Source organism: Trichomonas vaginalis, chromosome IV (assembly GCF_026262505.1).
Source record: "Trichomonas vaginalis G3 chromosome IV, whole genome shotgun sequence".
Classification (NCBI taxonomy): Eukaryota; Parabasalia; order Trichomonadida; family Trichomonadidae; genus Trichomonas; species Trichomonas vaginalis.
The window spans coordinates 19,969,120-19,983,608 of NC_067206.1; the positions used below are offsets into that span (position 1 = coordinate 19,969,120).

The 14,489-nt window shown below is 35.1% G+C and overlaps 5 protein-coding genes and 1 pseudogene across 6 annotated transcripts, besides 3 other annotated features; 3 read left to right on the forward strand and 3 right to left on the reverse strand.

Moving 5' to 3' along the window:
* Positions 1-2,838: part of a mobile genetic element that runs on past the window's edge.
* Positions 2,839-2,975: 137 nt separating this feature from the next.
* On the reverse strand, positions 2,976-3,666 carry TVAGG3_0132010 (protein of unknown function, DUF4106 family; the record flags this gene model as incomplete). The annotated part of the gene is made up of 1 exon (XM_051223968.1): positions 2,976-3,666. A coding segment is annotated over one exon (691 nt), but the record flags the coding sequence as incomplete, so codon positions are not given.
* An 18-nt stretch (positions 3,667-3,684) lies between these two features.
* Positions 3,685-4,442, reverse strand: TVAGG3_0132020 (annotated as a pseudogene). The gene has a single exon. A coding segment is annotated over exon 1 (758 nt).
* A 1,164-nt stretch (positions 4,443-5,606) lies between these two features.
* On the forward strand, positions 5,607-6,197 carry TVAGG3_0132030 (uncharacterized protein; the record flags this gene model as incomplete). The annotated part of the gene is made up of 1 exon (XM_001298578.1): positions 5,607-6,197. The coding sequence occupies one exon, from the start codon at positions 5,607-5,609 to the stop codon at positions 6,195-6,197; it is 591 nt and encodes a 196-aa protein (XP_001298579.1).
* Positions 6,198-6,846: 649 nt separating this feature from the next.
* On the forward strand, positions 6,847-7,248 carry TVAGG3_0132040 (cysteine-type peptidase protein; the record flags this gene model as incomplete). Its single annotated transcript, XM_001298579.1, has 1 exon — positions 6,847-7,248. One exon carries the CDS (start codon positions 6,847-6,849, stop codon positions 7,246-7,248), a length of 402 nt encoding a protein of 133 aa, XP_001298580.1.
* Positions 7,249-11,776: 4,528 nt separating this feature from the next.
* Positions 11,777-11,814: a mobile genetic element.
* Positions 11,777-11,814: a terminal%2Cinverted (terminal inverted repeat of Banshee-A3 transposon ID:TVAGG3_0132050).
* Positions 11,815-12,902: 1,088 nt separating this feature from the next.
* Positions 12,903-13,365, reverse strand: TVAGG3_0132060 (attachment subunit-related family; the record flags this gene model as incomplete). The annotated part of the gene is made up of 1 exon (XM_051223969.1): positions 12,903-13,365. A coding segment is annotated over one exon (463 nt), but the record flags the coding sequence as incomplete, so codon positions are not given.
* A 470-nt stretch (positions 13,366-13,835) lies between these two features.
* Positions 13,836-14,372, forward strand: TVAGG3_0132070 (protein of unknown function, DUF4106 family; the record flags this gene model as incomplete). Its single annotated transcript, XM_051223970.1, has 1 exon — positions 13,836-14,372. A coding segment is annotated over one exon (537 nt), but the record flags the coding sequence as incomplete, so codon positions are not given.
* Between the last annotated feature and the right edge of the window lie 117 nt (positions 14,373-14,489).

Below are 14,489 nucleotides of genomic sequence, written 5' to 3' on the forward strand. Positions count from 1 at the left end.
GTATAACTGAAATGGTGAAAGTTCTTGAAGCAGACAAAAATATAACTTCAAAACTTACAGATATTACTAAAGGAAAGTTTATAATACAATATTATGTCAAAACTGGCGTACTGTCAATACTTGACGGAGAAAAGTCAGTTCAAGAACAACTTACTGACCTGCTGCCAAAATCTGCTCGATGGAAGCTGTCGTTATGCCAATCTGAGGAGCCCCAGCAGGTTTCATCGAACGAATCTTCAAAAGAGCATCTTCCGTGAAAAGTGCTATTGGTTTTGTAAACTTCTTTGCGCTCAATTCATCTGGACCGTCTCTGTCACCAGTATATTGTATTTGAACTGTACCAACAGTTGAAATACCACCCATAAAGTCTTCTGAGTCAGCAAATGGAATGCCAAGCCAAAAGTTTGAACGGTCTCCATTTGTATATTGAGTTTTTTGACCTCCTGTATGAGTCCATACTTTCACATATGGCATAATAGAACTTTGCATTTCAGGGTTAATGGTTGTTGTGAAGTTGTTGTTAAAGTTCATAGCATCTAATGTCAAGTTGTATGACCTCATATCCTCAACTGTAGAATATTCTTCTCTTGGATAATATTTGCCATCTATGTTTAATGATATTTAATACCAGGGTTGTAGAAACAAGAATAGTCATTTATAGTTCGTCTGAACAGTACAAACATAGTATCTGCATGTTTCATTGCAGTTGTTAAAGCAATATCTGTTCTTGCACCTGCGGCTCCTGGATTTTGGTTTCCAACTTCACCTGCAAAGTCTTTGACAGATATTTGGTGTATAGGGAACATAAGTGGAACTGCAATATATTTGGCAGCTAAAGCATTTGAAATATCTGGGTCCAACATATAGACTGCAAGTCTGCTTTCTATTCTCTTGCATTCAAACTGTTCGCATGTGAACTTAACTGGGTCCCAAGCAGTTCCAGCAGCATTGAAATAATAGTTTACTTCATTGTTGAAGTTTGAGAAACCAAAGTCTAAGTCAACTTTGTCTTTGCAAAATTCGGCGAATGACGTTTGATTTGTTCCTTTACGTCTGTAAGAGTGAATGGTCTTGTGTTGGTGCAATGACTAAGTTATTTTTGCTTGGAGTAAGTTCGATAGAAATTTTTCCTGCCCAGTTTGGCAAGTATCTTAAGAACCTGAAGATGAGGAAAGATGACAAAGGAACTCTAAGTTTCAGTTTTACTTTGGTTACTGCTGCTGCAGTTTGTCCAGAAAGGTAACATAAACTCCTGGAACGTTAGGGTCAAGTCTTCTTATTTTCTCAATAGTTGCATACTGGTCTGTTTGTCTCTAGCTTGTGGTTGTACTGAGTTTCTCAAAGCGAACCATTCATAGTTTGCCCATGTTACTGTTTGAACTAAGTCAGAGTTAGAATATATCTTATATCCCATGAAAACTTCTGGAGCATATTGGTATCCGACATAGAAAATTCCATTGCAACCTTCTTGTCAGACAACTTGGCAGAAGGTTTTATTTCAATGTCTTGTTCCACGTATAAGAATGAGTTGTCAATAGAAAATAATATGAAACCTGTCGCAAGCAATATATACTGTTGTTGAAGAACCTTCTCCAAACTCACCTACGTTTCCATAAGAAACAGCAGTTGTATATTCGTAAGTTCCAGGAACTATTTCTGACCTTCTAATGGCATTGTCGCATTCGTTATACATTCGGAAACATTTCCGTTCATGGCATCGCATCAAAACTGTTGGCGTTATATTCTGAGCGGCGTACATTTCATATGGGTAAAAATATAGAATAGTTGGATTTATTTGTCATAATAGAAACCCACTCGTACCAAGCTTTACTTTCTTCCTGACTGAGTTTTTAACTGAATCTTTAACTCTTCTTTTTCCTTCATTGCCACTACTTTCACTAGATGAAGTTACTTCTTCACTACTTCACTTTGTTCTACTCTTCTCTTCTTCTTTGGTGTCGCTTTTTGGTACTGTGCCCTCTGCTTCAAGTTGTTGCATCTTTGCCTCATGTTCACAGTATGTTGTAAATTTCACGTGTCCTTTTTTTGGGCCGGTGGCTCTAGGTAACCTATATCCTAGAAAGATTTTGTCATAGTTTGTATTTGAGTCTTCGCTAATTGTTTGCATGACTCTTTCCTGAGTTTCCGGTTCAAGCTCTTCAAACAGAGCTTGTCCATATGGAATAAGCTCGTTTCCAAATATATGTTTTTGTAGCCATTCTGGTTTTCTTCCATGTAACCAATAATATCTTTGTGAATGGGAAAGCTTTTACCCAACGTTTCAGTCTTGCGTCATTTATTTCTGTAGTTGGTTTTATTTGTCATGGAACATGTTTTTCAATACATAACATTTCATTTGGTACTGTCCATTTGAGTTTTCTTAAATATTCATCCCTTCTCAGTTCATTGTCTGCAAAGTAAGTTTTTTATGACATTTTGCAAACTTTCGTTTGCAAGGTCATGTACAATAGGTTCTCTTCCTTCTCTCTCCCTAACTTTCTTTCTAAACTCTTCACCAAATATACCATCTCTATGGTTCTGTGTAGTTCTTTGAGATAAATGTTCTAGAACGTCAGGTGTTATATTTCCCTCAGCCATATTCATTTCATACTGGTCCAAAATATCTGCATGTTTCATATCTTTCAATGGCATTAAAGCCGCGCTGAAAATACCCGTTATATCTGGTTCACCATTCACTTCCATTGCGTCTACAACTTCTTGGAATTGAGGTTGTAAGTTTATGAACCACCTATCCGGATTAGCTTTATGACCCCATTTCATTGTAGTTCCATAGTCTGCAGAAACAAAAGTAGGTTTGTTTCCATATTGGTTAGGTTCTGAATGAACTTTAAACAATGTTTCATTTCTATATGTTTTGTTGAAATTTAACCTTTTATTTTCACCGAGTTTAGCCAAAGATTGAACGTTATATGGTCGTAAGTAAAAAGGATTATTGTATTTGCGTACATTTTCTTTCAGTACTTCCATTCTATGCTGAATATTTTCATCTGATGTTGGAGTCTTTTGTATGTCGGCGAACATTTTTCGATATTCTTCTACCATGCCAGCCGAATTTTTTTTAGACTCTTGGAAAGATTCCATATTCACCTCATACTCTTGTTGAGGGTCAAGATTTTTCGGCTGTTCCAAATCTTCATCTAGTTCTGTGAAGTTAGTTTCCAAAGGAGGGACTTGTTCGTTTCCTTCAGGCTCTTCTAGCTGTTGTTGCTGAACTATTTCTTCCATGTCTGGTTGTATCTGAACTTCTTCCTGTTGAGTTTCTTGTACCTCATCTGCTGGCATTTCATATATTCCGAGACCGTTTTTAACAAGTTCCCTATCTAAGTCATCCGGACTCATAAACCCTTCTTCTTTCGTTCCGTCTCTATTTTTTACGCGTTTCATGAAGAGAGTTGAATTATCATTTAGCTCTGACATCAAATATCTCAGAGTAAATTCATTCATGTCATTTGGATGATATGCTATTAAATCATATCCCTTTGCGAGCTTGTATTTTCCAGGTTTGAGATTATATCCGATTTGATGCTGAACCATAAAGCTAAATAGGTTCGGGTCAGTATTTCCTTCCTTGAACTTTCTAATAGCTTCTTTATATCTGTCACTAAAGTCAAGAGTATCTGGGTAACCATAATCTTCCTTAAGCATTTTTAAGAATTCTTGGTTTCATTTTTCTCTACTTCTTTTATGTCCTTGCTCTGTTTGTGGTTGTTGTTGTGCAGGGTTTTGAACTGTTGGTTGCTGTGCTGGTTGTGGAGGTGGTTGTTGTGCTGGTTTTGGTTGCTGTGCTGGATTTTGAACTGTTGGTTTTGGTTGTTGTTGTGGTGCTGGATTTTGAACTGTTGGTTGTTGTGTTGGTTTTGGTGCATGCCTGTGTCTGTGTCCATGTGACGATGTAAATGTTTTAGGTAGTCCTGGTGCAGGTGCTTCTCTTGGAGGGTTTGGTGGTATATAAGTTCCACCAGCTGGCACATATGTTCCATCTGCAGCATAATGTCCTACCTGACTTTTCGTTCTTAAGAAAGCATTTACTAGGTCTGTTTTGGTCTGTTGTAACTCTTTTTCTTGACTTTCCACAACAGTTGCTCTAACGGCGTCATAGGCACTTTGAACTGCCCTGTCTCGTTGCTGCATCTGTTATTTTCGTCATATTTTGTGCTACTTCTCTTAACTCTTTGTCGAAACCTTCAGACTTCAGTTTCTTTCCAGATGAGAAGTCGTTCACTTAGTTTCACCTTACTATGAAGAGCTTCGAAGGCATTCTTAAAGTCAGCATTCATTAAAGCTTCATTTGAACTGTCTTCATCCGCTTGTATTTTTGTCCTTATTGACCCTATAAGTTGGGCTGCTTTAGCGTTGGCTTGGGCATCTAACCAGTCATTATTAGCTTTTATATATTCTGCGCTTTTCATTGCCTTTTGCATGGCTGCGTCGTTATTTTTACTTTCTTGTGCTAAGTTCATACTGTACGGTTTGGTTTTGCAACTGTAAAAGTTTTTCTGCCTTTACATTTGCTTCAACTTCTTTTTTATACTCATCGCTATCCATATATGTCTTCAGGGCTTTTTGTTTTATCTCTTCATCTTTCAGTACTTTATATTGAGTTATGGTTTTTTCAAATTTAAAACATCTTGTTCCATTTTTGCTATTCTGCTGTTTTTCTGACACTTTTTTCGCATATTCCTCTGTACTTAGTTCTTTCAGTTGTTTTCTTTCTTCTTTTTCTCTACGTTTAACTCATTGAGTTTCTTTGTGTGTCTGTCATATTCTAGTTTCTTTTCGTTTTCACCTATTTGTTTCTGTATGTCTATGTTTGACTTTTTGACATTGTTATTTGATTTTTGAGTGAACTCAAATTCATTTGACTTTGAGGGTTATAAGCTGTTCCGTCTGCAGCTCCACCATAGCCTGCCATTTTCGCTAAAAGTGCCGCTCTTAAACCTCCACTCTGTGCACCAATAACTCGGTTTAAAAGCATAGGATTGCTTGACATTTGTTGCAACATAGTGGGGTCATTCATTATTTGTTGTTGCAACTGTTGTTGTGGTGTCAGTTTTACTATTGGATGTTTCAATGCTCTCTTCCTCTTACGTATATTCTTACGTAGCTTACGTGGCATTTTAAGTGAAGTTAAAAAGCGGTTTTTGACAGATGTTTATATGACACTTTTTGTTCAGCACAAAAAACTACTCGGTCAAAGTGTTGTCATTTTTGTAAAATAACCGTCTTATCTCATTCTAAAGGGAAAAAGGCTTCTCAAAGTATACTTCCTTGGAACGCCTGTAACTTTTCCTGTAGCGACGATAGACCCTTACTTGTCCGGACAAAGTTATAATATTTTGAGCGCTCTACAAAAAAGTCAACGGCGACGACTCTCAACAACCGTTGTGTAAAAAGTTTTCCCGTTGGACAAAAAAGTATATATAGAAAACAAAAAACGTTTATAGTTCATTCAATATTTGAGATAAACCGTTTTTCCAACGGTAACTATTAAATAAAATAAAAAAATAGAGGGGGTCTCCGTTGACGAAAACGGTTTATCTCAAACTTTTCTATGAGTGGTCCGAAAAAACAGTTCATTTTTCATAATGGAAGCCAACGCTGTTAACCACAATTCAAACATTAACAATTCTCAACCGCTAACCAAAGCCAAAGCCCCACAACCTCCAAGAACTGGCACAGCGGTTAGAATAACCACCAAAAAGTCTAACAGCGAATTAAGAGAAATTCTTCAACAAATTTGCTCTAAATATCTCAAAGACGCCGAAGAAAACACACAACCAGACGCTACATACAATACTCTGTTCTGTGAAGTTCTGAACAAAGCAATTACTAGTTCAATTGAACTTAGCGATGTCTTAGTTCAGTATTTTCCAACATTTACTAAGCTTATAATGTTGAGAACTTTATACCAAGTTTGTCAAAATCTTCCTCGTTACATCCAACGGTCATTCGACACGAGAATTGCCGAATTCCAAGTCTTTAGTTACGGATATGACGAAGATGAATACGTTGACGAGTTCCGAGACAACTGTACAAAATGGTTTGAATGTTATACGACAACACAATTTGAATTCGACTTTCTCGAATTCAACGCAGCAACCATTCATATCATTGCTCTTTACCTTCCGAACAACAACAAGACCTCGCAGATGGAGATGTTGTTACTGTCGTCATGAAAACTCCTGAACAATTCGGAAAAAAGAAGTCTCTAATTGCCAAATTCGTTCCAGGACATCAGCTTTTCCAACGCACAGAAGTCTTCTGTATTCCTGGAACTAAGTTCTTTGTCAGGAGCGAACTCAAAGAAAGATATAATGTGTCATTCAATTACACATTATATAATGTTTTCGACCCAGAAGAAGGCTTCTTCCCAGAAGCAATGGAGGAGGAAGAAGAGGAGGAGGAAATACAAGACTCTATCCAAGAAGAGTCCTCCGAATTCACACCAGAAGACTAACAATTTTCCGAATAAAAACTTCATTTATACTAAACATCTTCGGGGCTAGAAGGCGCAACGCGCCTGGAAGCCCCACTCACCTGACCTAAGGATCTCCTCTAAAACTCCCATATAGAGATCTCCCAGCTTCTTTCGATTGGAGAACTAAAGGTGTTATCACACCCGTAAAAGATCAAAAAGAATGTGTTGCAGGATGGGCATTTTCATGTGCAGGATTGCAAGAATCCATGTGGGCTATCATAAAGAATGAACTTGTTCCATGTTCTGTTGCGCAAGTTATTGATTGCGATTGGGATGCGCATGCATGTAACGGAGGAACAAACGATAGCGGCTCTTTCTTTGTTTTATATGAAGAAGAAGCCATTTGGATGACTGAAGAAGAATATCCATATCAGCCTGAGAAAGGAACGTGTAAATTTGATAAGACCAAAACACACCAAACGTTCCTTGATCTCCATTACGCACTGAATGAGACAGATATGGCTCACATGATTGCTGAATATGGTGTTATCTCTTTTGGATATGATTGTTCGCTTTCGACATTTACTTATTATAAGGATGGAGTTTATGATGATCCTTCTTGCGATTTGTGGAATCTCTGTCATTATATGCTGATTGTAGGTTATGGTTCAGAAAACGGAAAGAATTACTGGCTCTCGAAAAATTCCTTCGGAACTACTTGGGGTATAGATGGATACTGCAAGTTGGTAAGGAATAAAAATGGTCAATGCGGTATTGATCTCTTAACTTACACACACTTGATAGATTGAATAAATATTTCTCTTTTAGTTTATGTTTGAACAAATCTCTATCCTATAAATACAGGGGGTTGAGCAATTTTTTTTGAATCATATAGAGAATGAATTATAATATCCTTGCGATAATAATGTCATGTGTTATGGTCGATACTGAAATCCATGAAAGAATCATTGAAGATTCCAAAAACGCAAAAAGAGGTTTAAGCATGTATTATGCAGTTATAATAGGTTATACATGCTTTATTTCTGGTTTTAGAATATATTCACATTGGTATAAGATTTACAACATATTTTCAATCTCAATATGCATAATTATATTTATGGGCTCACCGCTTTAGTTTACAACTATTCAATTTTCGACACTTCGAGGTCTATTTTCTCTTGATAGAATAGATATCATTCTGCATAAGCATGACCATAACATGTCCATACCATTATCTACCTATTTGTCGTTTCAGATATCAAAAAGAAGAGATTTGATCAAAACCTTAAACATTGGAGTTTTCACTGAGAGCCCGCTGATCAAGATTTCTCAAAATTGGTCCATCCGATGTTCATTTTTTATTGAAATAATATGTTTAAATATGATTAAGAGTCTATATCTTCATTATTGAAAAAAGTCAACAACCCAAATCTAGAGGTCTTTCTGCGCTTCACCACATTAGATATTTGAATCCTTTTTTCGAAAATTTGCACATAAGATAGTATTGTATCATTGATTATATATTTCATAATATTGGTCGCCAATTCTTTGTTGTGATACCATTTTTAAAGCAAATGTTAAAAATTGAATAGTTGTAAACTAAGGTAGTGATCCCTTAAATTCGACAAGTACTGCTACGATTCTGACAAAATAACCTTAAATATCAGAAATATATTTTTTATACTATTTATAAATAAAAATATTTGCATACAAACAAACATAAACTTTAATCACATATCTAAACATTTATAAAATAACATAGAAATTCTTTTCTGTTGAATAATTTCATGTATTTGATTATCATTAAGCATTGATGGTTCTTTGAAATCATCAAATTTCCACCAATCTCTTTCTATTTTTATGAGAGCAATATAATGGCCGGCATTCTGGTTACCAATGTGTTGAATAATTCCAAATAAACAGTAATCTTTGTTCTCTATTTGAAATTCTTTTTCAATTTTCAGACTTCTATTTTCAATTTGATTCAATTCAGAAAAGTAATTTATATAAACTGATAAAATTTTTGGAAAGCGAATTACTTTTTTATACTTTTCTATGATTTTCAAATCATGATCATCATTAAAAATCTCCTCATATTCAACATATGATGCAATTTGATCTTTGAAACCTACAAATGACGTATTATTAATATCGATACATAGAAACTTGAGACGATACCATGTGAGGTGAATTTTCCCCATACCACGATCGTCCTTTTAAACAGTATGCAGTGGCAAAGGTTGATATTCAGACCTGATCTTTTAGGGGCAGATGCGCTATATATGTGCGCATCTAAACGTGTAGCAATGAATGGAAAATATTTTTGGACCCAAGTTATTCACATTATAAATTTATCAAAAATCAATATTTAGATCAAATATTCTTATGCGCATATTATATAGCCTTCATATAACAATATTATATATATAACATATGAATATCTCACAACTTATAGTATGACATCTTATATAACTAATTCAAATATCGAAATATGAATATAAAAATTGTGTCACGATATATTATTGGTGAGTTTATGAATGAGTAGAGTACTATTATAAAGAAATATTAGAGTTTTATTCAAGTTGAGATGTGATTGCGAATGTCTTCTTGTTCTTTCGGCGAATGCAGCGAGAGAATAAGTCTATTGATCATGGTAAGTGCACATATGATGCTATAGTGCACTTATCATGATCAATAGAGAATTCTCTCGAAATTGCACCAAGGTCATCGCAAGTGCATTCTTCAATCACAAATGCACTTGCGATGATTCAAAATTGCGAGTGTCTGCTGCTCCAGTCCAAAGAAGTAGTAGACACTCGCAATGCGAACCAAAGTTCGAGAGTTTAGATCTTAGCAACAAGATCTGAGGAAATAGATTTGAGAGTCGAGAGTTTAGATCTTAGCAACAAGATCTGAGGAAGTAGATCTTAGCAACAAGATCTGAGGAAGTAGATCTTAGCAACAAGATCTGAGGAAATAGATTTGAGAGTCGAGAGTTTGGATCTTAGCAACAAGATCTGAGGAAGTAGATTTGAGAGTCGAGAGTTTGGATCTTAGCAACTAGATCTGAGAGTTTTATCATTTCCGGCATATTGGGCCGAAAAGGAGTGATCCGCGTAAGTATGAAAAAAGGTGAATTTTGTTGTATGGTGTTTTTTTATTATATCCGTTTCTCTCACAATTTTCAATAAATATTATTGTTCAAACGGAAATATAAATAAACAATTCAAAAATAAAAATGTAAATGTAAATTGAAAATGTATTATAAACATGCTAAAAAGCGTATATTTTAAACTTAAAGGAAAAATGAAATTCGTAAAAATGAGCATGATGTTTGATAAAGGAGTTTTAATTTTTTTTCAAAAAAATTAAGGAACTTAAATTGGTTTCGAGGCGTAGATAGGGATAAAAAGATGCTTTAAGAAGATCTCAGTAGAAATATGGTTTATAAGAGGATATAGGTCAGGATATAAGATTATGAAAATTGAAGAAGTGAATTATCAAGATGTATTTATGAGTAAACTATATTGTTTTAAGCTATCTAAATCTGTTTTGATATAAAACGAAAAAGAAATGCTTTAAGTGTTCGGCCACTTAATCATTTTCCCACAAATCATTATGAACAGTGAGAAGATAGAAATTAATTTATCATGTGTAGATATTGCCACATTTAAGAAGCTTGAAAAGCTTATTAAAGAAAAACTTCCTGGTGTTATTTATAATAATATCGCAGATTATCAAACAAGTCCCAATCAATTAAAACTATTACAAGAGAATACTATTAAATCAATGATTGCAGCTTCCAAAAACCGTGCTCTAAGCTATCAAAGATCTCTGCAAATGAAAAAAAATCAATGAACAAAGAAAAATACAAGATGGAACTGCAGACGAATTAGAACAAGAAGCAGAAAAGGCAGATCTTGAAACTCTCAATGACAATGAAGATGATTCTGATGATCAAGATGAAGATGAAACAAATGGTGATGAATCCTTGAGTTTAAGCGAAATATTATTAGATGATTATACCCCATTATTTAAGTACCCTCCGTTTGCAGATAAATTAACGTGTGTTATCATTAATAACATGTTATATAATTTAAATTTTCCAAACTCAAAGAGCCGACGATACTATGCGGAGACACTTCAATTTGCCTTTATGTTGTATTGCCAACAACCCTCAGAATATTTGTTGGCAAGACAGAAACTTATGTTGCCATCAAAAGCAACTCTATTTCGAGTCTTTGGTAAAGATATTGCAGCATGGAAGGAACTTTTGCTTTCAAAATCATCTTCACTCCCAGTATTCCTCAGATTCAGGGAATTATATCCATATACAGATGAGGAATTACGTGAACAATGCCATTTTTGCATTGGAATAGATGCAATCACAGGCAAATTATGGAAGAAGTCCGGCCATGACGATCAAATCGAGGACTTATTTGCATTATATTTGATGCCATTAGATTGCAAAGGTCCATCAATATGTTTGCATATAATACAACATACAAATGGTCTTGCATCTGGAATTATGAGTGAAATCTTGGATTACATTGCTACAGTTCAGAAAACACTGAATGTTCCAGTTTTTACAACTGATGGTGACAAATCTTACGATTTTCTTTATCAGATATTCTTTCACCATTGGTACAGCCTAGTTACTGGCTTTGATGGATTAGTAGAAGTCCTTAAAAGTGCAAAATTCCAAGATCTTAAGATTATCTTCATCGCGGACGTCGTTCATATAGGCAAAAACCTCAGAACGTTATTAATTTTCCCCAATAAGTTAATCTTTTTGCAACCTTATGATCCAACGCTGCACGTCGATATTACAAAAATTAGATTATTTTCCAAACTTGGAGATGCAATTAACAACTGTGATAAGTCTACCACACTCAATGACAAATATCCTGTAACAATCTTTAACGTTCAAACCGTCAAGGATATGCTAGATAATAATTGCTACACTGAAGCAACTTGGCTCCTTCCACTTGCACTTTGGTTTGAGGGAGTCCGAAATACCATATTACCAGTTGAAGCAAGATTGTCAATGTTCAAACTTGCTTTTTTCATCTTGCATTTCTTTCTCAGATTGCAAGATGTGGTCGGAGTCACTGATAGACTTCCTAATATAGAGACACCAGATCATCGTCTCAAATTCAAAGGTTATCTTTTTGCCAGAAGAATGCATCTTCTGAAAATGGCGACATCTCTTCTCACTCTTTATGGATTTTTAGAGGAATTCCCGAATATAAATTTTCAACATCTCACAACCCTTCCGGTTGAACATTTATTTGCCTTATTCCGAAAATTTGCGCATTCAAAAAAAGAAGTTAAAGATGTTGTAAACAGAAATTCATCAAAAGTGACACCTCAGAAAAGCTCAAATATTGAATTTTTGGAACTTTTGATAGAGCACGTTTTTAAATATTAATTAAAGTAAATGTATATTTTGTAAAGATTCTTTTTAATAAAAAAGTAAAATTTTGAAGAAGAACACAAAATCTTCTGAAAAATAATATCACATAAACTCATATTATTTTGTTGCATGCTAAGTTCGGTCAAAATGTAAACCTCTCAATTTTATCGTCGGGGGAAGTAACTCAATTCCTTCAAAATTATTCTTTAAATATTGAATTTAAAGTTATTTAATTTAAAAAAAAAAGGTAGTGGGGCTTCCAGGGGCTGCGCCCCTTCTAGCCCCTAAAAAACCTAGAGGAGAACTTAAAAAATTATATAGTAAGAAATTAAAGTTTTTATTCGATAAGAACGACATTGCTATCGTTTTCTTCTTCCTCCTCTTCTTCATAGTCAGTATCTGATGGCTCTTTGTCAGCCACATGACCAGCAACAAATATTGAGACAAATTGTTTCTTTGGTTTTGTTAGCAGGAACTTTTGCTGGTCGTAGAACACGAATTCTACATTTTGAAAATGTTGTGCTGAGTATTCTGTGAAATGGGAAATTGGAATTGGTTCTCCCATGCCAAAACCAGCAATGGACGCGAACAAAACATCGTCTTCGACTCTTGCAGGTTTGTCAATTGCAACAGTAGTTATTATGTGTGGTTTTCCTTCACATCCTGCAAGAGATTGTACATGATAGATTGCTTTTTCTTCTCCCTCAGGAACTGAAAGTGTGAAATGGAATGAGAGTTCTCCATATTCATTTGCTTCTTCGTAATAGTTGTATGTTGTAGGATACACCAATTGAAATTTTCCTATTCTTGTTTCCCTCAGGTGTTGTCTATATTGCTTGGGAAAACATAAAATAAATTGCTCTATAGCTTGTGTTGCTATTAGATTGGTTGTAACTGGTAATTTTGAGGCGAAAAGGTCTACAAGAACACCGGGATTTTTTATGTCGTTTTCAATTGGTTTAACAGATTCTATGACTTTGTTAAACATTTCACTATAGTCTGAGTTGTCTTCGACCCCCCAATTGTTAAGAAGTTTATACAACAATTTCAGTCTTTTCATGGCGTATTTTCTTTGAATGGATTCGGGTAGCGAGAGGTTACAGTCGTCGGTTTGTGTTTCGTTACTCGAATATTGTTCAAGAGAAATTAAATCTTGAAATTGTGCTCTTGTTAACATACTTGTAGAACTATGTGAAACTTGTTCTGGTGCTGGTTGTAAATCTGTTTCAGATGTTTCTGTTGTGTTTTGAGAAGAAGAACTCAAATTGTTGGACAAATTGTCTTGAATTGTATGAGGAACTTGTTCTGGTGCTGTTTGGACAACTGTATCTGTTGTGTTTTGAGAAGAAGAACTCAAATTGTTGGACAAATTGTCTTGAATTGTATGAGGAAGTTGCTTTGGTATTATAGGAGGTCGTAAGGGTTTTGAGAATGGTGAGACATAAGTTGTAGGAACTTTAACTGCAGAGGTAGTCGACGAATTGTTTGCGACACTTTTTCTTCCTTCCATTATGAAAAATAAACTGTTTTTTTCGGACTACTCATAGAAAAGTTTAAAATAAACCGTTTTCGTCAACGGTAACCCCCTCTATTTTTTTATTTTATTGAAAAGTCTCCGTTGGCAAACCGTTCCATCTCAAATATTGAATGAACTATAAACGTTTTTTGTTTTCTATATATACTTTTTTGTCCAGCGGTAAAACTTTTTACACAACGGTTTTTGAGAGTCGTCGCCGTTGACTTTTTTTGTAGAGCACTCAAAATAGTATAACTTTGTCCGGACAAGTAAGGGTCTATCGTCGCTACAGGAAAAGTTACGGGCGTTCCAAGGAAGTACTTTGAGAAGACTTTCCCCCTTATAGAATGAGATAGGACGGTTATTTTACAAAACTGACAACACTTTGACCGAGTAGTTTTTTGTGCTGAACAAAAAGTGTCATATAAACATCTGTCAAAAACCGCTTTTTAACTTCACTTAAAATGCCACGTAAGCTACGTAAGAATATACGTAAGAGGAAGGGAGCATTGAAACATCCAATAGTAAAACTGACACCACAACAACAGTTGCAACAACAAATAATGAATGACCCCACTATGTTGCAACAAATGTCAAGCAATCCTATGCTTTTAAACCGAGTTATTGGTGCACAGAGTGGAGGTTTAAGAGCGGCACTTTTAGCGAAAATGGCAGGCTATGGTGGAGCTGCAGACGGAACAGCTTATAACCCTCAAAGTCAAATGAATTTGAGTTCACTCAAAAATCAAATAGCAGATGTCAAAAAGTCAAACATAGACATACAGAAACAAATAGGTGAAAACGAAAAGAAACTAGAATATGACAGACACACAAAGAAACTCAATGAGTTAAACGTAGAGAAAAAGAAGAAAGAAGAACAACTGAAAGAACTAAGTACAGAGGAATATGCGAAAAAAGTGTCAGAAAAAGCAGCAGAAGTAGCAAAAATGGAACAAGATGTTATAAATTTGAAAAACCATACTACTCAATATAAAGTACTGAAAGATGAAGAGATAAAACAAAAAGCCCTGAAGACATATATGGATAGCGATGAGTATAAAAAAGAAGTTGAAGCAAATGTAAAGGCAGAAAAACTTTTACAGTTGCAAAACCAAACC